The 26663-nt window shown below is 40.5% G+C and overlaps 2 protein-coding genes across 2 annotated transcripts in view; both read left to right on the plus strand.

Moving 5' to 3' along the window:
• The first annotated feature begins 450 nt into the window (after positions 1-450).
• Positions 451-3459, plus strand: prr18 (proline rich 18). Its single transcript, XM_036573719.1, has 2 exons — positions 451-778; positions 823-3459. The coding sequence occupies exons 1-2, from the start codon at positions 562-564 to the stop codon at positions 1401-1403; spliced, it is 798 nt and encodes a 265-aa protein (XP_036429612.1). The 5' UTR covers positions 451-561; the 3' UTR covers positions 1404-3459.
• A 9217-nt stretch (positions 3460-12676) lies between these two features.
• The window catches only part of si:ch211-130h14.4, a 24676-nt gene continuing 10689 nt past the window's right edge, over positions 12677-26663 (plus strand). The window contains exons 1-5 of the mRNA XM_036573399.1: positions 12677-13156; positions 14927-15082; positions 19069-19164; positions 20334-20460; positions 21807-21925. Of these exons, the coding sequence (XP_036429292.1) occupies positions 12935-13156; positions 14927-15082; positions 19069-19164; positions 20334-20460; positions 21807-21925 (720 nt within the window). The 5' untranslated portion in view covers positions 12677-12934. The remainder of the gene's footprint in view (positions 13157-14926; positions 15083-19068; positions 19165-20333; positions 20461-21806; positions 21926-26663) is intronic.

The following is a 26663-nucleotide window of genomic DNA, read 5'->3' on the forward strand; positions in this document are numbered from 1 at the left end:
ATTTATTATAATCTATTCATGGTGGAGGGATACATGAAGGGTGTTCTAAGGCAAAATAGTCCCCAAAAGATTTAGATTCAGATTTACCACTATTTTACCATCATCAACATTACATACAAAAACATACAAAAAAAGTCTTGTAGGTTCTCTGGTGGTTTTTGATAGTAAATAAAACGGCTATATTTGTGTTCTGGGCATGGTGACCCCTGGTTCCTATCACCACCGCTGTAAAGAAGTCTGAGTCTCTACAATGAACCGTTTCACACCAAACTTAGAAAAATTGGTGGAGTTGCCCTTTAAAACAGAACGCGGTGGGAAGCTCATCCGCCAGACGTCACGCTGGTGGGACGCTCCTCTTCTCTGATTGGACGGAAGCCCTCAAGCTCCCCGCCCTCTCGCGTCAAGACGAATAAAGGCCCGGATCAGCGCCTCCTCCTCCGGCAGAGCTGCTCAGTCTGGAGACGTGGAGGAGCTCGGCGGTGGAAGCGGCTGCTGTGTGGCTATGAATGGACGCATTTAGCGTTTTTTATCCGCACGTAGTTCCGCTGTGAAGCCTCTAAGATGCCTTTCCCGCCTATAAACTTGCACTCGCGGATATCTTCGCCGGGGAAGGAGCTCTTCAGGAAGAAGAAGCCCAGCGCTGGCGTGGTGCCCCCGCCTCCTCAGCCTCTGCTCGGCCACAAGGCGAAGGCGGAGAAGGAGGAGATGGAGAGGGAGAAGCTCTCCACGTCGTGGCCGGCGGCTAACCTGAAGCAGCTGGGACGAAAACGCAGCAGCAGCAGCATCATCATCAGCAGCAACAGGCGGGTAAGGTCAGCGCAGAGGGCGCAGCTCCGCACCTGGAGACGGACACTAAGAGCTCGTGGGTGACCGTGGCGAAGCCGCTGGGCAGCTCGTGTGAGAGCGTGCCCCGGTCGAGCTCCGGGGAGTCGGCGGCGGCGCCCCGCAGCAGCAGGCACTCCTCGCGGGCCTCGCTGGGCAGGGAGGGGGAGGAGGTGGAGCAGGAGGTGCGCTTCTCCCTCAGCCTCACGCCCGAGGCCGTGCTCGTTATCCAGAAGCGCAACCTGGAGAAGCAGATGCTGGCCAAGCAGCAGAAGTGCTGCGGGTCCGCGGACTTCAGGCACCGCCGGGTCTTCCCCTCCAAGAGGGCGCAGGGCGGCTCCAAGGGCTCCTCCGCGCCCGCGGCGAGGCCGGACTGTCCCGGCGACATCAGCGCCATCGTGAAGATCTCGCTGCTGAACGACCAGCACAAATACGACGACGTGGAGTACGAGGAGGAGGACGGGGATGTGGACGAGACCGTCATGAGGAAGTGCAAAGAGTGGCTGAAAGGCGTGGAGAGCGCCGCCGCCTTCAGCAAAGTGGACAAGCTCTCGGCTCTGCCGCACCTCAAGGGCTGCTGATGATGGCGATTCGCTGGGAAAAGACACTGTGAAGGACTCCCTTGAAGGGGAACTCCACCGGTTTTTCAAAATGTCTGCATAGCTCAGTGGTTGAGATGTAAACAGAGTCGTTTGATGTGATGGTTCGTTGTAGAGACTTTTTACAGTGGTGGTGATGGAAACCAGGGGTCACTGTATAATATAGCCATTTTATCTACTATCCGAATTTTGCTAGTTAGCCTACGAGTTCTGTATGTAGTGTTGAGGGTTTTAGTCATAAATCTGAAAAAATAAGTCATTTGTGGGGGCCTATTTTACTATTTTGCCTTATAACACCCTTCATGTATCCCTCCACCATGCATAGATAATAATAAATCGATTAAAACTCATTTTAGGCCAGAACTGTCACACATGAGGCCGAGTAGTCATTACATTTCATGTAATAACTCTCTGTGAGGGAGCTTTTAGAGGTGGACGTCTGGTTCCTATCACCACCACTGTGAACACTTCTCACCAAGTTTACCTAGAACGGATCATTTCACACCAGCCGCTCTGAATGACTTTGTTTACACCTAACCGCTTAATTATGCAGAAATTTTGAAAAGCCGGTGGAGGTCCCCCTTGAGACACTTTACCAGCTAACACGGACAGAGATGTTAGCCCATCAGCTCCGGTGTAGCCCGCCAGAGGAAACGGCTGGACGCGGTTTCTTCTCTCCCAGTGACTTTCACTGCTCTCTGTCTTTCTCCGCACGCGGCGATGCCGTAACAGTTAGTTTATTTATTTATTCCTCTTTTTCTGTTTTTGCACTCGCCTCTTTCCACTCAGGTCCGGCTTGCGCGCGCGAACTTGATTGGACGGCGCAAAGAAACGCGTGAAGTTGATTGGACAGCGACTCGAGGTGGCGACCAATAAGCGTTCACTTTCTTTGTGCCAGGAAAACAAAGGCTGTCACAGACGGCTGTGTCTGACAGTGGAGGCAGAGACGTTGAGAGTCGACTCCGGTTCCGATTCCGCGTGATGGAGTCGATTCCGCAATCTCGATTCCAAACACCAGGACTTACAGAAGGATGTCTGACAAAAATAAGTACATTATTGATTTTATTTACCCAGAGCGAGGAGATGTGGAGAACCTACAGTAGCTGAACGCTGTTGGGGGGAAAAAAATCAAAAACTGGTGTTCCTAATGGTGTCCAGTAGCCACTAATGGTATTGTTTGACTGATGGGCTGGTATCACAACTGACTCTAATGGCTTAGCAGGTGTTCTGGGACTGATTCCACATGCTGTTTTCTGATGGGATCTAAAGGTGTCCTTCAGAAAACAAGTGGTCTTTAATGGTGGCCGTTAAGCCAATTCCCTTTAGATAGCAAAACAATCATGGTTCTAATGGTCTTCGTTCAGCAGGGATTAAACTTCCCTACTGTAAAAAAAAAGGTTTCTATAGGTTCCAGTAGCCACTAATGGTATTTAGTGTTTTCCTGATGGGTTGATGTCACAGTCTAAGGGACTCTAATGGTTTAACAGGTGACCTGTGACTGATTCCAGATGCATTTGATAGTTTCCTACCGGTTATTTCTAATGGTAGCCATTAAGGCATTCCCATCAGGTTTTAGTCCAAGTGGTTCTGAAGGTCCTTTCAGAAGGGTGACTGGCAGGGACTTGGCTGAGCTGCACCTGATTCTCTTCTGTTATTTCTGTCTTGGTGTTTTGGCACTGTTGAAGTCTAAGCCAGTTTTAACAAATTTTCCATTTCATTTTCCACTTTTGTCTAACATGAAACGCAGCTGTTGTGAGTCGCTGTGTGGAATCGAGCTCCAGAGTCGACTCTTCATTCCCCGAATGCCTGGAGTCGGGGAATCGGTTCTTTTCGGGATCGACTCTCCAGCCCTACCTGACAGAAAATAAAAAAAAAAAAAAACATCAAGTTTTGTGCGGGAAGAAAAAAAATGCACGAAAATGTGGTTAAATAAACCAGTTTTGTACAGTATTTATTTTAAAAACGTTAAGCTGTATTTGTTGTGTTCGATATCTTGTCATTTTTAAAGTTTTTTTAAGAAATAAAAGGTTGAATCGAGTATTTGTTTTCATTTTTTCCCGCGTCCGTAAACACCCGTTTCCATGGAAACGCTTAAGCCTGTGCAGTCTGGTTGACTGTGGAGGGAAACATCGCGTTTGTCTGGTCTTTGTTCTCATGTGGTGGTATTGGACGTCTCACTGTCTGAGCTCTGTACGCAGGTTTAAAGGGGAATTTCACCGATTTTTCCAAATGTCTGCATAATTCAGTGGTTGAGAGGTGAACAGTCATTCAGAGTGGTGTGGTGTGAAATGGTTCATTTGCAGAGAAACTTACTGACTCAGATTTCTTTATAGTGGTAGTGATAGGAACCAGATGTCTGCGACACAAATATAGCCACTTTATTTACTATCCAAGCCCACCAGTGAACCTCCACGTGCCTTCTGAGTCTTTATGTAACACTGATAATGGTAAAAACAATGGTTACTGTGGGGGGGAAAAAGTTTTGGGGGGACTATAACACTCATTTAAGTGATAGGAACCAGGGGTCCCTATATAATATAGCCATTTAATTTACTGTCTAACATGGCCAGTGAAACACGTCTTCTGAGTTTGTAGTTTGATATTGGTAAGTCATATGACTGATATAATTAAGTCTGAAAAAATAAGGTTTTTGGAGGGACTACTTTGTCTTAGAACACCCTTCATGTGTCCATCCCACCTGAATGGGTTAAAATAAATTGATTACGTTTTAGATCAACCTTCATCACAAAACTACTGTGAAACAACGTCTCAGACATCAGGCAGTGTATTCATTTCCATTTCATGTATCTTTCTGTGAGGGAGCTTTTAGAGGTGGACGTCTGGTTCCTATCACCACCACTGTGAACAGTTCTGACTTTAAGGTTGTCTAGAACGGATCATTTCACACCAAACCACTCTGAATGACTTTGTTTACATCTTAACCATCTAATTATGCAGGAATTTCGAAAAAAAATCGGTGGAATGTCCCTTTAAGGAAGCTGAAAATAGACATCAGTAATCATTTGGCATCATTTTCGGTTCTTTTGCTTGTGCCGGATCCGAGTGTTTGGAAGATGTTTGGGTGGAAGATTTTGCTCTTTTTGAAAATCAAAATGTCCACATTCTTATCATAGCGAACGGCTAATGCTAATTAGCAACGAAGCTCCTCTTCGTCTGCGTAAAGCGCAGTGATTTTAGACTGAACAGGTGTGTTTTAGCTGTGGGTATCACATTTCACAGTTCCACCTTAAATGGTGCAGCAGTTACATGCTAGCGTCTCCGTTTAAGGTGGAACGGGAAAAAATCGAACAAGAAGCTGCAGACTAGGGAGGCAAATTCAGCCTCGTCGTTTTATATAACCTATTATTGTTGGATGTTTCTGCCGCCTTTAGCGAAATGTGGAGGGAATAAAAACCAAAAGAAGCTGAAGTTGTGAAAGAGAGAAGCTTTGAGGCTCGATCTGCCGTCTCTATGGCAACGGCCTCCTCAACACTCACTCTGTGTGTGCGAGTCTGCTGGCAGCGGCCGTGTCGGTGACTGATCACATTTACGTTAAGCGGATCGATCAGATGTGCAGACTGAGGTAAGTGTGATATGGACCGAGGGGTTCAAACATAGCAGCTCGACACACAGATCAGCACTGGACGCTGGTCAGATTCAACAGTTTCAGTTGTGGTAAATCACCGCTGTAGGCTTATTGGTCTGCAGTTAGTGTCTGAGAGCTTTGAATGAAGAGCATTCTTAAAGGGAAAGTCCACTGGTTTTTTCAAAGTTCCATATAATTAAGTGGTTAAGATGTAAACAAAGTCGTTCAGAGTGGTTTGGTGTGAAACGCTCTGTTCTAGAGAAACTTACAGAGTCAGAACTGTTCACAGTGGTGGTGATAGGAACCAGACGTCCACCTCTAAAAGCTCCCTCACAGAAAGTTACTACATGAAATTGTTATGAATGTCTTCACTGTCCAAAGAAAACCATGTATCTCCATTTTTGTCGATTTTTATTTTGCTACATCATTTCAACACGCCAGCTGTCCTTTACATTACAACATTTCTTGATCAATGGACCAATGTAAGTTCTCTAAAATCACTTGGAATAAAACCTCTTTACATTAGCTTACATTGAAAGGTAAAACTGTTTTTGCCTTCTCCTGTAAAGTTACTATACTGGAGACACTTGGTTTTCTTTGGACAGTGATAATATGCTGCCTGATGCTTGAGGCATTGTTTTACGGTAGTTTTGTGATAAATTTTTGGCCTAAAACGTCTTGTTAATCCATTTATTGTAATACATTCATAGCGGAGGGCTACATGCAAGGCAAAACAAAATAGTCCCCCCAAAAAATTTACATTTTTCAGATTTATCACTGTTTTGCCGTCATCAACATTTTATATAAAACTCAGAAGACACGTGTAGGTTCACTGGTGCTTTTGGATAGTAAATAAAGTTGCTACATTTATGTGTGTAGATATGGTGACACCTGGTTCCTATCACCACCACTGTAAAGAAATCAGAGTCAGTAAGTTTCTCTACAAATGAACCCTTTCGTATCGAGTCATTCTGAATGACTTTGTTAGCATTGCAACAGTGGAATTATGCAAGAAATGTGAAAAATGGGTGGAGTTCCCCTAATGCCACGGTTCTTAAATCAAAGGTTTTGATTTGCCAGCACAGTTCATTGATCTTCAACAACATGACGCTGAAGGTGCGAGATGTTCTTCACACCAGCTCTCTTCCCTCCATCCTGGACTCTTACGTGCCGTCTGAAGGCTTTGGAAAGGTATGTGCAGTTCCGGTCAAACAAGATCACTCTTTAAATGGGCAGTGTGAATTAGTCCACAGCAAGTTACACAATTTTAAGGTAACAAACTTTAACATTGCATTTTCATGTAAACCATATTTTTAAAGGAAAATACTACAGACAACATGTCAAATGTTGAAACTGAATCAACCTAATATATTACTGCCTATAAACTCACCAAATTAGAGAGCAGTGCAAATGTCAAAAACACGGTCAGAAGAAGTGCTCTGGGTCAGAAATGAAGTAAATGATATATTGATATAATCCCAATAAACGGTCCAGTTTATCAGTTTGTGCTCATTAAAATGTTCAGAGACACATAGACCACCCTTAATTTGTTTCATTTCCAGTCAAAATGGCCACTGAGTACACTGTTTGAAATAAAGGTGCTGTGCAGGTACATTTTTCATTCATCAAGGTACAAACAATGTAAATGTTCCCTCAAAGGTTCAACAGTGGTTTTAAGGTCAAACTTTGAACTTTAAGTAAGTTTTTCCAGGTGAAAAGTTCGTATTTGTACCTTTTCATAACCGAATGTTTTAAAACAGAACAGTAAAATAAAAGCCTGGAGACGAGACGGGGTGTGTGGAGTCAGTACAGCTTAGAAAATACCATTTCAGTGGATTATGGTACAGTTATGTTCCCTGACTAAAGGTACTGAGATGTAACCTTGAGGAGACCACCCCAGTGACAGTTTAGTACCCTTATTTCTGAGAGAGTACAATTTATTCATTTTTCAGTAGATGTGCCAAGAGATCAGATATAAAATAATTCACTTGCATAAGGAAGGAGAATATAGGTGAAAAATGGGAGTTTCCAAAACTGGAGTTCAGAAATGTCCAAAAGCTTCAGAGAAAATGTGTCTCCTAACAGCCACCTGGAAGACCTGTTAGACACCAAAACTGCCCCCATCAGATAAACAGCACTTAAAGCTTTCATCTCTGAGAGAGAGGAGAAAATCAAGCTGCTTCGGATCTGAAAACATCCACAGGTGTTTCTGTCCATCCTTCCACTGTGAGAAGACGACTCAGCGCTATGGGTCTGAAAGGATGTGTAGCTTTTCTCTCACTGAGAAAAGGAGACGGACAGAAAAGAAGACCAATTGCAGTAGAACACAAACACTGGGCATCTGAGACATGGAGGAAGCTTTTTTACATACTGACTGTTTTAAATCTGTAATTTGGATTATTTGGATATCTAAGACAGAACTTTAGAGGAATGGAAAAATATTCCTGCTGATTCCTTTGAAAAAAACTGAAAGTGAGTTTTCTGACAAGAATGGAAGCTGTAATAAAGACAAAGAGTGGACAGACTGAGTATTAAAAATCTGATACTATATTTAGTTGTTGAATAGCTTGTATTTAATGGTTATTTTGACTGGAAAATAAATAAATGAAGGGGGGTCTCTGACTTTTACACAGTACTGTATCGATCCCCAACTTTTTGTAATTTGTCGCCCTAGTGAATTAAAACGAAGCATTTGCTCAGCTCTAAAACGCTTCTACTTACACATTGACAGCGTTGCCAGGAAGAATTCATTAAATTCAGTTAGTAGATTAGCTGGCGAGAGATCAACGATCACCATAGCAATGCAAGCAAACTGGAGTGAAAAATGGTGTCGTAGTGTGAGGTCACAGCCATGTCAGCGCCCTGGCCCTCCCCCCAGTTCTTGGGACATCATGCACACTTATGTGGAACTGTTGCATAACAGTTCTTCTGTGCGGACCCACATTTGGTGTATTGTTCCCGTCCGTGCCGGCACAACTGCTCCACACATTTTCCTTGTTGGTGTAATTCATTTTGTGTTCAAGTGTGGACAGCTCGTACTGTGGAGCCTTTCACAGCGGGTCTCTGTGTGGGGTGGCAGCTGCGGAGTGTAAGGGTTTGATTGGCTTACATCATCAGCGAGCTGTCTAAAACCCAACACTTTTGTGTTCCCATCTACCGGTGGAGAGGAACTAGAAGAAAGAAAATACAAAGAAATGACTGCTGAGATGGTCACCAAGGTTACAGCCAGCAACACAGTCTCCTCCACCACCACTTCCATCCCACTGAACCTCCAAAACCTTTTTTTGTGGTCAGAAAAGTCATTCTCTCCTTTCGATTCAGCTCCTTTCACACTTTCTCTGCCCTGTTCTGCAGTTCTGTTGTCTGTAGCTTCTTCCACCTCTTTCTGTTCCCCTTCTTTTATTTCTCCTGTTGCATATTCTTCACGTTCTTCTCTTCAAATTCTGTGGGAGTGAGCAGGATGGGTCTAATTCTGGTCATGCTCGGGTGCTGGTAGGCTTAATGTGAGGTCTGGTCTCTGATCTTGTCCTCTTGTGTTCCTCTCAGAGTCCAGCAGTATAGAGCTGATTCATGGTGGACATGGTCAGACAGATAGACGATGTTGTCGCCCAACTCTCCGCCATCACTCACTGACCTCTTCTTTATGTTGTTTAGCAGCAAGATAACTGTATGGCCCCTTTACCCTTTCCTTTATGCATTGCTGTGGCAACTGAGCTGATAAATGCCACTTCCTTCTAATGTCCTTTGTGAGTGTCCACAAAGCCCAGACTTCCTAAACAGGCTGGCCCTGTAAAATGTGGGAACATGGGCATTGAGGGGCTGCCAGCCGGGCGTCTGGCCTTTTCCTCAGGAGAACAAAGCAGAGACTGATGAAGTCTCTGTGCTTTCTTAATGGGACAATATACTGCAACCTTCCACATTCAGTAGCCATAATACTGAATACAGGCAATCTCTTATCACTGCCCTTTTTATGGGGCTACATAGAGGAAGGGACTCTCTGATTTGTATTATGCATATACATATCTACATGATTTATATTCATAAACAGTCAAATGCAAAATATCTCTGCTCAAAGTGCACATTTTGTGGATTTTCTAAGTGATAACAAACTGAAATATGCCAACTGAATATATGCAAATTTTGCATGATTTCTGTTCATTTGCTGGTACCCCTTTAAAATAAGTCTACTTTTTATAAGTGTTTAAATGGTTTAAAAATAGTTTGTTAATATTTATTAGTTAGGTCATAAACACTTCATTAATCATTAATAAGCTATTATAACACATCAATGAAAAGGGCAAAAGTGGCTGTTATATCTGATGAATATAAATATGTGATGAAGCTGACAGGTTTAATGCTGACTGATGGAGACAAAGTAAGATCAGTAAATATAAAAATCTGCAGTTTGACAGTATAAATGAATGTGAGTTCACCGTTAGGCAAGCAACAGGTCACTGTGCCCTTTTTAATTATGTGTTGTAAATGCTTATTAATGATTTTAAGGTCTTTAAGACCTAATAAATAACCATTAATGAACTCATTTTAAACCATTCACAAACTATTTATAAGGATAGTCTTATTTTAAAGTGGTACCCATATTAGAGAAAAATGGAAGCTAAAATATAAAATGTGCCTCAGGCCACATTTTGTGTTTTATTTATTTTTTTCAGTATGTTAAGTTCAGCAAATAAACAGTAATTGTGCATTACAATGTGCTGAAGTGTTACATGTGTTTATATATTTTCACTTGGAAAAGCAATAAATCATGTAATCTGACTGGGGTGCACAAACTTTTGCACAAAACTATGTATCTTAATTTCTTTCTTTTGGACCTTTGAACCCCAGGATTATCATTCAGTTTTTATTCTGAAGACTTAATATTCAGTAACTACTAACAAAACTAATGTGTGAGTTGTGTAGAGTGAAAAACAGAAGTGTGGGCCCACATATGGACTCACAGCGTTTTTAAATTTAATATATTTTTTGTGTATTTAATCGCAGTCAGACCACTGAGCTGGGAAACCGTGTTCAATCAACACTATATTCAGAGGTAGCGCGGTCTATTATTGGTGTCCTGTGTGGGATTTGACTAATCAACCATCCAGCGAATAAATCATACCAAGAATTAATGACAACGCTCACTCAGGCAGAGATGGTCACCTTGGAAACCTTAGTAGGGATTCCAACTGCTTCTTGAATAGCTTCAAAACTGTTTTGTGTGGTCCAGTGCCCCCACAGTCTGTTAAATGTGAAACTATTACTGGAACTGGCGAGTGGGAGGTATTCAGAAACCTGCGCTTACAAAGGAAGCTTGCAAAAGGAAACTGGAATGAAGCCTGGACTAAGTAAAGAAGTTACTATGAGTGCTCCCTTCCAAGAGTTACGAAACAAAGGCAGAACAGGGACAGTGACATTTCGAGATATCGTAAAAGTTAGATTTGAGACGTTTTCCAGTTTTAAGTAAACTTTTGTGTATTTATTATGAACAGTACATATTTTTAATGTTTATATACGTTTAAAACATACTAAATATATTATTTAGGAACAACTCATGACATCTTAAGTGTACTTAAATTGCGATTATTTCTCCACTGTCCAAAGAAACACAGGTATCTCCCAAAAAGTAACTTTACAGGAGAGGGCAAACACAACCTTTACTTTTAATGGAAGTCAATGTAAAGAGATTTTATTCTAAGCAGTTTTGGAGCATTTCTATTGGCCCATTCATCATGAAATTTTCACACAATGTAAAGAACAGCTGCTAGGGCTCCAATTATGTTTAAGCATGCTGCAGTATGTTAAGTCTGTTTCTATTTTACTATTCCTTTTTATTCCAGTGTATTTCCTTACAGCGTATGATTTATAGGCTGTTCTTTGGTTGAGGGTCCCTAAAACCATTTGAAGCCTGAGCAGATATCATCTTGCACACACTGGCTCTAGAAGATGAGAAGAAATATCTATTGTTCCATCTGGGTGTGTGCTGATATTTAATTATAAGATATGCTGCAGAGATGTTCACAAGTTGAGTCATGTGAGTCTGAGTCTGCTCAGATTTCTAGTAAGTGAACTTTAGTTTTGTTACTATTGTATAAAAGTTACCACCTCCTAAAAACCTGTCAGGTTCACCATCGCTTCAGTATGGCCTTTCAGTATAGAAAAACCGGTAACACTTCACTATAGGGTGCTGTTCATAAGGCTATATGACACCTACATAAACTTGTCAGGACAACTGACATAACCCTCCATACATGTTTATAAAGCCTTATTCTAATAGGTGTAATTTGCTATAAGGGTTACATTTGCCAGTTTTGATCACAGTTAGCTAATGTGTGGTTAGGTAATGTGTGGAGTATTAGGATTAGGTTTTGGGTTGAGATTAAGGTTAGGTTTAGTATTGGGGCCAGGGTAAGGGTTAGGATTAGGTTTTGGGTTGTGGTTAAGGTTAGGGTTAGGATTAGGGCCAGGGTTAGGATTAGGTTTTGGGTTGAGATTAAGATTAGGGTTAGGATTAGGATTAAGTCTTGGGTTGAGATTAAGGTTAGGTTTAGTATTGGGGCCAGGGTGAGGGTTAGGATTAGGTTTTGGGTTGAGGTTAAGTTTAGGGTCAGGATCAAGGCCAGGGTGAGGGTTAGGTTTTGGGTAAGGTTGGTAAGGTCCGGTTTTGTGTAATGGAAGTAACATATTAACAACACATCTACTTAATATAAGTAATGTATCAACAGAACATCTACAAGATATTTACTTCAGTGTATTCAGATGCTTCACTACTGCTGCTTCACTGATATGTTGTTGATGTGTTACTGATAATCTGTTAGGAGTTTATTAATCATCTACAAAGGACCCACTCCAAATAAAGTACCTTAACTCAAATAAATACTTCAACTTTTAATGTAAAGAGATTTTATTCCAGGCTATTTTGGAGCATTTCTGTTGGCCATTTATAATGAAATTTTCACACAATGTAAAGAGAACTGAGCTCAAAGTATGTAGAAAACTAAAAGAATCAAAAAAACTGAGATACCTGTTTTTTGGGTTTTTTTTATTTTTATTTTTTTCTTGGGGAAAAGTATTCTGGCAGTTGCAAGATGATGATCAGCTGTGGCAAGATAAGTGATGTTATGCGCCTACTAACTGACAGCTGTAATCCAGAGGCTCCTGTCTGGGGTCGTTAATTTTGAAATGAGGTTGTGAGAAAAATCTGGAACTAAAAATGGAAAGAAAAGACATGATTTATTTTCTTGGCATCACTGTTGCCTTCTGGGTCTGAAAAGTCGATGCTAATTATGTCAGTATTTTGGATCCAAATGTTATTCATTTAGAAATCCTAAAGCTTTAGGGTCATTATTGGCTTAAAATCACACCCAGCTCTCGTCTGCTCTTTCCAAGAATCAGCTGTTTGAATGTAACAGTTGACTGTCTTGTTCTAAGCCACCTGTTGTGTCCTGTTGTCATAGCGTAATTGCAGGTTTGCATTCCAAGTGAGCAAACTAGCCTCTCACTCTGTTGCGTATGAACCTGTGCAACTGGTACGGTCAGAAGATGACCATCACTGCCCCGACTGACCCCAAGGGCAGCTCCTGACGTGCAACATAGACATTGTTGTGCAACACTGTGAGCAGCAGCATTACATAAGAACAAGAGTGTTCTACACTACATGGTAAAGGGGGGTGTTATTGTGTCCTCAGCAGTCTTGTATTGATGCGCTGGTGAACAACAGCTTTGTGAAATTGTTTTCTGGGAATTTACGTCCAGAAGAAGACCAGCACGGTTTGAGGTTGCACGTCAGAACACTTTCCATCTCAGCCTTTCCTTCAAAGGTTGTGCGAGGGGAAATGGGCCCTTCTTGACATCTGTGAGAACACAATGTCTGGGCAATTTGAGTGTGATTACTGGCCTGTTCAGGACAAATCAAAGCGATTACTGACTAATGGATTATGGTCTGAGGCAGAAAGACAGATGCATCTTGTTACTTAACAGGCTTATAAGTGTTTTTTTCTTCCTTCCGCAAAAGACCGCCCGCGTGGTCAAAACTGTGACGCAGATGAAGAAGCTGCAGGCTAGAAAAGACAAGGAGGCTGTTCTGCACTCCGGCCCGGCTGCTGATTCTGACGAAGCGGCTGAAGCCAAACAGAAATTTCTGCTTGATCAGGTACCAGTAAGGAATCACACCATTCAGCAAACATCCTTCAGTATAAATCCCTTATATCTGCCCCATAAAACAAAATCAGTCTATTAAAAAACTTTGTCATGATTATTGCCATTAGGGAAAAAATCAATCACAAAAAAGTCTAATAATTACTATTAAAAACATGCACAAAAACATGGGCAGTATTAGATATAGGCATTTAGGCATAGTTGCATATTTGATCACAGTTATTTTATGACTTATGTTGGATGGTTTTGGGAAAAAATTGCCTGTAGAGCTCTGTACTCTGCATTTTCAAACCTTTGTTGCAACTTCCTCTCCAGTTATGTGTCATTGCTATTATGGTACATTTTAAAGGGGATTTTTGCTGATTTTTCAAAAATTCTGCATATATAAATTGTTAAATGTAAACAAAGTGAGAATGATTTGATGTCAAACAGTTTACAGTTCACTGTCAGAAATAAAGGTGCTGTGCAGGTACATTTTTATTCATCAGGATACAAACAATGTAAATGTTCCCTCAAAGGTACAACAGTGGTTCTAAAGTCCAATTGTGTATCTTAAATAAGTTTTTCCCAAAAAACAGGATAAAAAAATAAAATAATATTTTTAAAGATAATAGTATAAAGGTCTGACATCCAGAAAGCTGCTTGTCACTGTAATGTTTGTGCAGTAAATATACATTGGTTGTTGTTGTTTACAGACTCTCTATAATTAATCTAAATCTGTTTTTTTCATGATCCCTGCATTCAGTGTTCTCAAAGTACTGAACATAGACATAATTTAGAAAAGTGTATCGGGACATAATTTATCACGATAGCGATAAAACATCATCACATTGCTCACCCCTGCCTGTACCTTCGCTGAATCTGACACCAAGTTAATTATCTTCTGTCCTAAACTTCTGAACGTTTGCATTGTTTAGGTGGGGTTGAATTGCAGCATAATTATAGCCCTGATAATCAGAGTGACATTGATGGATCAGCAAACTAACACCAGAACAAAGATCCCCAGTAACACTAACACTTCAGAGAACTTCAGGTGCAGAGCTGGTTAGAACAGTTTAGAACAGATTGACACAGATGGCAAAGTGAGGGCCTTATATAAACCTTTTTTGGGAAAAACAGCATGTAGTTGGAGGCTTTCTCTTATGTGTTGTAGTATCAGCTCTTCATAGTTTATTAGTATATTGATTGTACTGAGGTTTAATTTCAAATTACAGTCAATATTTCTAGGCCTACCTTCAGGAAACAAGAAATATCCCTATAATTTATTATAATTTATTTATTATATAATATTATTTATTTATTATATATAATATTATATAATTTGTTACTCTAATAAATAATGTAAATAATCTTAAATTATAATATTGTGTTGCTTAATCACTTTAAAGCCCAAAGGCCCTTATACGGGCCCACACTTTATAGTTTCATAGTAGTTCATGAATAATTTTTACAAAATAGTGACTGAATTTTTTTATTATTATTTGTTTTATTCATACTTAATCATTATGTATTATGATTTAAAACATTTGTAAGTCTAGGGTTCAGAGTTAGATTATCAAAATACATTGAGAACAGACACTTTTTAAACCAGTTGGAGTTAATAAGTTACATTACATTTCATTTAATAATTGAAACATGCACTATGTAGACGTAATATCCGTCCAGTCATTGGTCTCTAATGTAAGAGTTGATCATTTTTCATCCCAAACTGGTGTTTCAGCTGAACTCTCAGATGGTTTCTTCACTCTATCTTCTTACACTTTAGCGCCATCTAGAGACGTACCACAGGATTCACCGCCTGAGGGACAGACTGTCTCACCACTACGCTGAGTTACTGAGAGAGAAGGTCCAAAGACAACGACTGGAGATTAAACTACATGATTCAGCCACTTTGGAAAACAGAGCAAAGCGCATTGAACAGGTAACTCCATCTATACACCAGTTCAGGTCTATTATATTGTATTTTCTACATTGTACAATATGAGCCCCAATCTTTCAAAATCCAGTTTTTTGCAGATTACATGGATAGTGGACTGCACCCATTTAAAATTGCTTAGTACACTGGTTTGAAGGTCCAATTGTGAACTTTAAGTAAGTTTTTCCAGCTGAAAAGTTTGTATTTGTACCTTTTCATAACCGAATGTTTTAAAACAGAACAGTAAAATAAAAGTCCTGGAGACGAGACGGGGTGTGTGGAGTCAGTACAGCTTAGAAAATACCATTTCAGTGGATTATGGTTCAGTTATGTTCCCTGACTAAAGGTACTGAGATGGACCCTTGAGGGTCCCACCCCAGTGAGAAGGGGGGTCCTGCCCCGGTGACAGTTTAGTACCTTTATTTCTGAGAGTGCAGAAAAATAATACAAGTGCTTGATAACCTAACATTTTCATTGTGTCCCTCCTATTTCGGAAACCACTGCTGCTCCATATGTAGTGCACTATTTAGGTCATAAAGTAACAGCTTCTGCACTAAAATTGTATACTATACACTACATGGCCAAAAGTATGTGGGTAACTGACAATCACAGCTATATGAGCTTGTTGGACATCTCATCATTGCAAAACCATTGGTATTAATATGGAGCCAACCTCACCCCCCTCCTTGTGCCCATAATAGGCCCCATTGTTCTGGGAAGGCTTTCCACAAGATTTCTGAGTCTGTCTGTGGGATGTTGTGGCCATTCGTTCAAAAGAGCATTTGTCAGGTCAGGCACTGATGTTGGGTGAGAAGCTCTGGTTTGCAAACAATATTCCAGTTCATCTTGAAGTTGTTCGCTGTGGTTGAGGTCAGGACTCTGTGCAGGCCACTGGAGTTCCTCCACACCAAACTCATCAAACCATGTCTCTATGAAATTTGCATTGCACACAGGGGCTCAGTCAAGCTGGAGCAGGAAAGGGTCCTTCCCAAACTGTTGCCACGAAGTTGGAAGCATATAATTGCCTAAAATGTCTTTCTATGCTGTAGCATTAACATCCTTCACTGGAACTAAGAGGCCCAAGCCCTGAAGAACAGCCCCAGCCCATTATCCCTCCTCCACCAAACTTTACTGTAGGCACTGTGTATTCCAGTAGGTAATGTTCTCCTGACAATCGTCAAACCCAGATTCATCCATCAGACTCCAGTGAAGTGTGATTCATCACTTCAGAGAACACGTAAATACACCATTACCCCATGCTGAATATTTTGGTGTTTCTCCTGCTCGGACACCCCTGATCCAGCTTTTCAGCTAAATAACAGGAGCTGAAGTGGATGTCTTAGAGCAGGGATGTGCAGGGCAGGAGGACTTGGGAATTGGGAGCCACTGCAATAAAGGAATTCCCATCTTCAGAGCAATTGCAGGTTGTCACCAGCAGGTGGCAGCAAATGAAGACGTTTCAACCATTGCTTTGCTACTTTGCGAACTGTGCTCATAGAGAGAACTGTTAAGATACTGCTTATTGTGAGTGACAAATACAAGCCCTGAGACTGATATAAAATGCACTGAAACTAGTTTATTATATTTTGTAGTTTTATTTAAAGTGGTCGATGCTGACTGTGGGCAGTCAGGTGCCCTAGAAGGCTCTCTTTTGCTTTCCTGGTGAACCTTTCAGTGGCTGGTTCGTTTTTTATTTTCTGCATAATTCAATATTTAAGTTATAAGCAAAGTCATTCAGAGTGGTTTGATGTGAAATACTCTGTTCTAGAGAAACTTTCAAAAAATCTCTCAAAATTGTTCACAGTGGTAGCGATAGGAACCAGACGTCGGATAAATTCAATGCCTCTAAAATCTACCTCAAAGAAAGTTATTACACTAAATAGTTACAAATGCACTGCCTAATGCCAGATCTATTGTTCATAGTTGTGTAAAGATAAGATTTTGGCTTACAATGAATTTTAAAATATGCTTGTAGTGGATAAATACATGTGGGCTGTATAAAGAACACTTCTTTTTTCAAATTGACCACTATTTAACCATTATCAGCATTACATATAAAAACTCAGACGTGTAGGTTCACCAGTGGTTTTGGATAGTAAAAAAAATAAAAATAAACTGTAACTGTGCTCTGGTTCCTCTCACCACCACTGTAAAGAAAATTTGAGTGGTGAGTTACCCATTTCACACCAAACAACTCTGAATGACTTTTACATGTCAGTGAGTGAATTATGTAGAAATATTGAAAAATCAGTTGAATTTCCATTAGATTATACATTTTTGTGAATGTGTGTGTATGTATATATAAATATATATATACAGTCTAATTGAACTATCCACACCTAGAAATTTGTTCATTTTTAAGAGTCAAAATAAATAAAAATAACATTAAATGATGAAGTCTTACAAGTTAAACTACATCATTCAGCTTCAACTTTTGAGATCGCAGGCCTCAAACTGCCTCAAAGACTTCCTTTTTCATCCTTGTTTTATCCTTAGATCTTTCAGTTTATCCAGGACAGTTGTATATGGTAATGAAATCTTCAATGATTTGACGCCTTTCCCCCTCTGAGTCTGTGCCTCAATACACAACTGGGAGAATCAAAGCCTTACGCCCATCTATAGCCCCCCACTTCACTCAGCACACAAATACACACACACACCCCACTCTAGCTGCAAAACAAAGTATCCCCATCAGCCTCCATTTCCACAGATTCATTTCCTTTCGACCACCTTAACTCAGGATGTGGTGTGAAATTCAGAGTATACCTTTGGAATCTTTTCTACAGCAAATATCGTCGCTGTTGGGACAGAACTTTGTACCTCTTGAGGTCTTTTTCCCCTTTTTTTTTAATTACAGATTTTGAAAATGCCAGCTGGACTTTACATTGTGTGAAAATATCAAGATAAATGGACCAATAGAAGTGCTCCAAAATTACTAAATTACTTTGAATGCATTTTTTTTATATTAGCTTCCATTAAATGTTTGTTTTTTCCCTCTCCTGTAAAGTTGCCTTTTTGAAGGTATGAGGTTTTGTTATGACAGCGATGATATGAAGAATATATAATATATAATATATATAATCCTCCAAAGTCACTCACATCCTTGAGTGGAGCGAGTTGGAAGTGTAAACGAACTGAAAGCATTAAGTGCCAATTATTAAAGTGTCAAAATGTGTTCATTGTCCAGTATAAAACAACTTCACTGTGTGACCACATTGGATTTGATGCTGTGTTTTATTTTCACTAAGTAGCCTGTGTGAGTTAAAACTGCTGCATCATAGCCTACTGGGAAATAAAACAAAAAACAACAGTGTGTGCTGTACCTGCGTACAGCTTTGAAGTGCAGGTCTGATGCTGTTTAGGCCGAGAAGATTGAGGAAGCCCCTCATTTTAATATGGGGGCTGGGGGCTGTTGGTGCAGACTTGTGATTGACTTTGATTTTGGCCGTCTGGGCCGAGGACAATGAGGGTGAGAGAGGGAGAGTAGTGGGGGCGTTTAAGGTAAGGAGTCGGGGGTTGGCAGCTTTAGACGGATCCTGTCTTATCAATCTCCTCCTATAAAAGCTGGGCTTCTTCAGTGGGCTGTAATTGTCTCCCCTAATGACCCGCACTGGAGAGGAGGACAAAGGCAGCGCTATAAAGGACTTTATGAGCCTGCCGGTAGGAAACCTTTGGTGAAAAACAGAAGAAGAAAAAACTACTGAGCAAATGAAACTGCCCCGTTGTTTCCTCGGCCCAGGCCAAAAAAGCCCCCCAATCGAGTCTCCACGACGGGGCAGGACCAAAGCAGGCAGAGCCAAGGCCACCTGCTGAGGCCTAATTGGTCCCTGCTGCAGTTAATGGCTTCCTGTGGCTGCGTGTTTACTTCTCATTTGCTTTGGGTGCTGGGTTTCCCAGCCCTGCTGCAGGACGAGGCTCCTCCAGAAGCCTCAGTGTTCTCACCTCTTATATCTCTTTTGATGCCCTCTTCAGTTCTCTTTCTTCTCTTCCAGAGAGCTCGAAAGCTGACCATCCAGAAGTTCGCTGGTTCAAGCCTTGAGCATGACGACACATACCTGAGGGCTCTACCTAAAACACGCTATTACCTGGTGAATCTCCCATATTGCACGTCTTAAAGGGCCCATATCCTACATCTGTGTACTTCTGGGGTGCGATTATTACATTTGTGTGGTTTTAAATACACACATTTTATGTCATAGTTCTTTTTTACACATCCTCTCCTTAGAACACATCCTTCCTTAGAAATTAACAGTCTGTTTTTGTTACTGTGCCTTTAAGACCAAAATATCGCTACTGTTAAAACAAAACCTCGCATCTCCATTTTTGTCATTTTGTCTTTTTTACACAGTTTAAATGGACCAATAGAAAAGTTCCAAAACTAGCTCCATTAACTTCCATTCAAAGTTTGAATGTTTTTCCTTCTCCTGTAAATTTACAATTTGGAGATACGAGGTTGAGTTCTGATAGGTAAATAATCTCTATTCTGATTGGCTGCACTGTATTGCGCTTCATTCAAAAAACAGACCAGCCTGAAACACTCCTTATAACTTCAGGACTGGGTGTGAATGAATGTGGCTAAACTTCTGTGGGCTGAATAGTCAGATATGTGTAAATACATTCGATTTTGTGACATCACAAAAACAATTGATTAAGAGCAGACTGTTTTTTAGCTTAGTTTCCATGCAGGTTTATGCAGAAGTCTATTAAATTGCTTGTTTTGTTGATTTTCTGTGTAAAATGAAAATAAGTTTGTCTACAAAGAACACACTTTTGCACAATTGTATATTGGCGGGGGGGTGGTGGTTATGGCACAATATATATGTTTTATTTTTGTCCAATATGTTAAACTCAAATAAATTGAAATAAGTAAAATGGTGCACTCAAATTTGCAGAAAAATGTCAATGCCAGGTTTGTTCTATGTAGAGGATAAACTTATTTTCACTACAAAACTACAAAACATGTTTAATTTGAACAGGGGTGTTTAAACCTTTGCAAATGACTGCATATAGACTGTATGGACTGGGTAAATATGGAAACATTAACAGTATTTATAGACTATAGCAAACTTTTTTAAAAAGTGAGAAAATTCAGTTTTCCATGATTTGGGCTCCTCAATGTAACACATTATCCCTCCTTCAATGGCCTCTAGTGGTCATAACATGAAGAGTGTTTGAAGCATATGAAACATGTACAGCTCTTCTGAGCTCTTTCCCTCATTGTCACTGTCATTGTCATGTGGTGACCGTCCACTGAGAGATCCTGGAGCTTCAGAGGCTTCTGAGCCAGCGAGGATGTCTGAGGGGTCCCAAGGAGCAGGAGGTGTTCAGGTCCTGGGTGGACCAGCATAAAACAGCACAGCTGGATAGACAACTGCAGCAAATGGGTGAGGAGAACCTGGAGAGTTCTTTCATCAATTCTACTGGTCATTATCAAGCCTTTAAACTGGAAGGTTTGGGGCCACACTTCAGTTCCTCACTCTCACAGCTACACACTGTTAGAAATAAAGGTGCTGTGCAGGTACATCTTTCATTCACCAAGGTACAAACAGTGTAAATGTACCTTGAAGGTACGACAGTGGTTTTAATTGTGAACCTTCAATGTGTTTTTCCAGGTGAAAAGTACGTATTTGTACTTTTTATAACCGAATGTTTTAAAACAGAACAGTAAAATAAAAGCCTGGAGACGAGACGGGGTGTGTGGAGTCAGTACAGCATAGAACATATCATTTCAGTGGATTATGGTTCAGTTATGTCCCCTGACTAAAGGTACTGAGATGTACCCTTGAGGGAACCACCCCAGTGACAGTTTAGTACCTTTATTTCTGAGAGTGCACAAACTTATATACTGTTGTAAGCAGTGTAAAATTTTCCAAGTGTAAAGAAGTTACACCATCTCTACAGAGAACACACTTCTGCACATTTTTATACACAATTACTGTTTATTTACTGAATTTAACACATTGGAGAAAATAAAACTAAAACTAAAATAAATAAATAAGTGTATATGAATAATATGATGTATAATAATATGATAATATGAATATAGTTATGGTGCATTCTGTATCAAATATTTTTTCCCATTTTTAAACACAAATAAGTAGAAATGTGCACTAAAATTTGCAGAAAAGTGCTAGATTTAAGTTTTTCCCCTGTAGATGATGAGTTCAATTATTTTGCCTTGTAAATTCAACCAAACATGTTGGAGATATTTGCATTTTTATGACTATTTATAGAAATAATTATATCTAAAGAATAATAATATATTATAAGATTCAGACAATAAGATTTGAGGTTAGTAATCCAATAATTTGTCAAGAACAAAAATAGGAGATGTTTTCAATGATAAGTAAGTCTGTTTGAAATGACTGAGGACCGATATATTTTAAGTAATTTTTCATGTAGATAGAGTTCAGTATTAACTATGAATTTGGATGTCAACAATACCTAAATAAAAATGCTGGGCCTGAAAGTCTCTAAAAAGCTGAGTTGTTGAGTGGAAAACTGTACAAAAGGGTTCAATCTTAAATCATATTCACTGTACAATAAAACATTTTTGGGGAAATCAGGCCTTAATAAATGACAAGATATCAAACTGAGTGTGCTTCTCAGGATTGTATCAGATGTATTTAGTCTTTGAGGAGAAGACCAGTCTCTGAGAGATGGTCTCATGATGACTGAGTTTCAGTGTCCACATTAAACTGCAGCTGTGTTGCTCATTTCATGTTGTCAGCGCTTTGCAGCAAGTCTGCTCCAGGGATGGAATTGGAGGACTTACTGAAGGAGAAGCAAGAAGTTCTGCCAAAGATACAGATCTCAACTGATGAAAACCAACAGGAGGAACAGGAGCATGTGAGGATCTAGTCATACTTCTCTCTTCCTTGACCAATGATTGTGCACAAGTTAGAGACCACCTTTAATTCGTTTAATTTCCACTCAAAACGGTCATAAAGTCGAAGTTATTCACTTTTCAGGAGATTTTCTGAGGAGATTAGATATTAAATAATCCACTTGCATAATGAAGGAGAAAGTAAAAGGAAAATAAGTGAAAAAACATAAGTTTCCAAAACTGGAGATGAAAAAAAGATTAAAAATTTCAGAGAAAATGAGACTCCTAACAACCACCTGGAAGACCTGGTCGATACCAAAACTGCCCCCATCAGATAAACAGCACTTAAAGCTTTCATCTCTGAGAGAGAGGAGAAAATCAAGCTGCTTCAGATCTGAAAACATCCACAGGTGTTTCTGTCCACCCTTCCACTGTGAGAAGACGACTCAGCGCTCTGGGTCTGAAAGGATGTGTAGCTGTCAAGAAGAACCTCACTGAGAAAAGGAGACGGACACATCAAACAAAGAAGCTGAACAATGGACTGACCACCCCAGAGTCCAGACCTCAACATCACTGAATGTGTTTGGGATTATTTGGATTGTAAGTAGCAGAAAATGCAAAACCAACTTCTAAGACTGAACTTTGGAGGTGTGAAAAATATCCCTGCAGATTTCTTTAAAAAGTTAAAGCAGGAAAAAATGGAAGTTATAATAAAGGTTAATGTGGACACACTAAATACTGAAAAAACTGATATCGAAGAGAATTCTTAAAGGGAAAGTCCACTGATATTTCCAAAGCTCCGTATAATTGAATGGTTAAGATGTAAACGAAGTCATTCAGAGTGGTTTGGTGTGAAATGCTCTGTACTAGAGAAACTTACCGAGTCAGAACTGTTCACAGTGGTGGTGATAGGAACCAGACGTCCACCTCTAAAGGTTCCTTACAGAAAGCTATCATGTGAAATGTTTATGAATGCGCTCACTGCCTGATAACTGACACATTGTTTTACAATAGTTTTGTGATAAAGTTTTGGCCTAAATGTCTTGTTAATCCTTTTATTTGAATCCCTTAATGGTGGAGGGGTACATGCAAAGCAAGGCAAAATTTACATACATAGATTTATCACTATTTTACCATCAACATTGTATATAAAACTCATGTAGGTTCACTGGTGGTTTTGGATAGTAAAAAATGGCTGTATTTGTGTTGTATACATTATTATTTCTGGTTCCTATCAACACCACTGTAAAGAAATCTGAGTCAGTACGTTTCTCAACAACAAACGATTCCACATCAAATCACTCTAAATGATCTCAACATTCAATTATTTGGAGAATTGGTGGAATTCCCATTAAAATGGCCTTTTTGACCAGAAATTAATAAATGAAAGGTGGTCTCTTAGGAGTTTCTTACATTTTGAGTTAAATGTATATACTGTACCTACACGGTACTGTCCATATTACAGACATGTGGTTGTTGTAGAGGGGGGGGATCTCCACTTCCTAAATCAGTGAAATGGATTAGGTCTTATCCCTGATGACTGTGGTGAGAGAAAAACCAACAGAAAAGAGTTTGAACTCAGCTCTGTTTCCTCTGCCCTGGCTCTGCCCTGTTGGCCATGCACAAACACACCTTCTGCTGGAAGCTTGTTTAGCCTCAGCCCCATGGGAAGAGATGGTCGAGTGCTCACGCAGCAGTGAGATGACCAAACAGAACCCCCCCCACCCCCCCAAAACACACACACACAACTCTCCCTCTGTTCACCACAGCACGGACAAACATCACCCAGGGGCGAATGTCTAATTCATTTCACATACAAAAGAGACAGACCAATTTGGCCTGGGATGTCACATCATGCCAGTGTAGGTCTGTTTAGAAACTCCTCCACCGAGTTGACGGGCCCCTTTCCAAAAGGCTACCTTAAAAGCCTTAGGACTACCTTAACCTACCTTTAGAGTGCAGCTGGCTTAAAGGGCCCACATCTTACATTTTTCTACTATTTTATTTTTCTCACTCTCCCCTTTAAGACTGATGTATGTAAATGAGCTCTCTTCTCATTGGCTGCCCTATATTGCGCCTCAATCAAAAAGCAGTCTGAAATACTCTTTATAACTTCTTTGTGACTGAATAGGTGGATCCTGACATCACATATAAACAATAGGCTACATTACACTACGTACATTACATTGCAGTGCATGCTGGGGATTGCAGTGCAGCACATTTTGTAACAGCACTGCAGTAATGTGTGTGGTGGTGGTGTGTTAGTGTGTGTTGTGCTGGTACGAGTGGATCAGACACAGCAGTGCTGCTGGAGTTTTTAAACACCTCAGTGTCACTGCTGGACTGAGAATAGTCCACCAACCAAAAATATCCAGCCAACAGCGTCCTGTGTGCAGCGTCCTGTGACCACTGATGAAGGACTAGAGGATGACCAACACAAACTGTGCAGCAGCAGATGAGCTATCATTTCTGACTTTACATCCACAAGGTGGACTGACAAGGTAGGAGTGTCTAATAGAGTGGACAGTGAGTGGACATAGTGTTTAAAAACTCCAGCAGCACTGCTGTGTCTGATCCACTCGTACCAGCACAACACATATTAACACACCACCACCACATCAGTGTTACTGCAGTGCTGAGAATGATCCACCACCCAAATAGTACCTGCTCTGTGAGGGTCCATGGGGGTCCAGACCACTGAAGAACAGGGTAAAAGGGGGCTAACAAAGTATGCAGAGAAACAGATGGACTACAGTCTGTAACTGTAGAACTACAAAGTGCACCTATACAGTAAGTGGAGCTGATAAAATGGACAATGAGCGTAGAAACAAGGAGGTGGTCATAATGTTATGCCTGATCGGTGTATAATAATTTCATTGGCCAGACAGGATTGTTCTGTGGGCCTGATCTGGCCCTCAGGCCTTGTGTTTGACATGTAGGCTTTAAAGGAATAGTTGAACAGATGTTGAGAAATGGCTTGAGGTGCACTGTTATACATGATTAGCAGTTCGGCATACAGAGTCAAAAGCACAGAACACTGCTGTCAAAACAAACCTCATATCTCCAAAAAAGTAACTGTACAGGAGAAGGAAGAAGCTTTCTCAACTTTAATTGTTAGTAACAAGATTTTTTTCTAAGTAATGTTGGACCCTTTTTATTGGTCCATTCATCACAAACTTTTGACCCAGTGTACACAACACCAGCCCTTTTCAAATAAGGTAAAGAAAAAGACAAAAATGGACACAGAAGGTTTTGGTCTGTTAGCAATGACGAGCAAGCCTATTTGAGATTAGTTAACAATTAAACGCTTTTTGAGTTTGTAATGATTTAGGTATACACTGAAATACTGCTTGCTGGGGTATAAGCTTCCATTATTTGTTAACTCTAAAGCAAAACTAACGAAACAAGCTTCAGACACCAAATGTAACTTAGCTGATTGGCTACATTTGGGATAAGACAGGAATCCAGTCTTATTTGCAAAGGATAAGTGTGGCTGCAGGTGTTTGTAGACTGAGACCATCTGATCATACAGGTGGAATCAAGTGTGCTCCTACTTTGTTGGAATGAAAACCTGGAGCCAATCCAGCCCTTTGTGGTTGAGATTGAACACCCCTGGGAATATGGGGAAAATGTATAGAATCAAAATGCTGATGTTTGCTCTTCAAACTGTTCTTGCAATGAATGGCTGGCTTTACATAATGAAACTTTAATGCAACTAGTTTTGTGTCGTGCATGTCATGAGTTGACTGCAACATAATTTCCCTGCAACTTGACAGTTACACAAAGTAATTAAAAAACAAAGTAATACGCAACACATTTAATTACTCCACTAGTTTGGGGAAATCTATGTTTTAACCACTCAATAAGCCATTTTCTGTTTGATTTTCTTGTCAATCAATCGTTTGAAAGTATGTTGTTGAAAGTGATCACATGTTGTGTTATAGCTGTTTTGATTGGCTGTTTCATGAAATTTGTTGCAACTGTTGTGGGTGAGTTTCAAACAAGTTGCAAGATACTTTCCGTTGTGCAACTCAAGCGCAATTTAGTTTCATGGAGGTTTCAAGAGGTTACATGAAAATTTCACTGTATAAAGGCAGCCTGTAAAAAAGCTAAGAAATAGCTTAAAGCAGGCTCTCAAGCTTCTTCTGATGAGTCATTTTTGGCTTGAGATATTGGTTACAGACCCTAATCTTATTGGCTTTCAGATTGGCTTATTTTCTCTAAATGTTTTGAAAGGTATAAGAAGACTTCCTCCTGCTTGCTGTTTTGTGGCTTGTTGTCTACAGTGGCATACAGATGCGAAGTGCACAGTCATTCTGGTGGCTGCTGAGCAATTAAAATGTGTTGACTAAATGTGCTCATGATGTTAGCCAGGGACTGTTAGCCTGCAACCCTCGAAGGCTCTGAATGCTTCGAGCGTTAGGACGATCAGTAGAGCTGACGACTCATCAGCCTGTACAGATTCTCACCACTGGGCCTTCCGCACCGTCCACCTCTCCTCTGTAGCACATTCCACATTGCCATGGTAAAAAAAACAACGCTCCCAATGCCATGTGACCCGAGCAACGGCAGCTGAGCTCAGAGGACAGGCATATCCGAGCTTCTATAAGTTATATGTAAGAGTGAGCAGCCGTCCGATGTGTCTCTATTTATTCATTACGGTGTGTTTATTTTCCATGAAAGACACTGAGTCATGATGTCTCCTCGACCTGTTGAATTTCACACATATTTATTTTCAGGACAGATGGGCAAATCTGGCCG

The sequence above is a fragment of the Colossoma macropomum genome, unplaced genomic scaffold (genome assembly GCF_904425465.1).
Source record: "Colossoma macropomum unplaced genomic scaffold, Colossoma_macropomum, whole genome shotgun sequence".
In the NCBI taxonomy this organism is placed as follows: domain Eukaryota; kingdom Metazoa; phylum Chordata; class Actinopteri; order Characiformes; family Serrasalmidae; genus Colossoma; species Colossoma macropomum.

Excerpts from the sequence above, each read along its gene's own strand:
- prr18 (XM_036573719.1), top strand. The coding sequence starts at position 562 with ATGCCTTTCCCGCCTATAAACTTGCACTCGCGGATATCTTCGCCGGGG. Across the intron at positions 779-822 it reads GGGACGAAAACGCAGCAGCA|AGGGCGCAGCTCCGCACCTG; the intron begins GCAGCATCATCA and ends AGGTCAGCGCAG.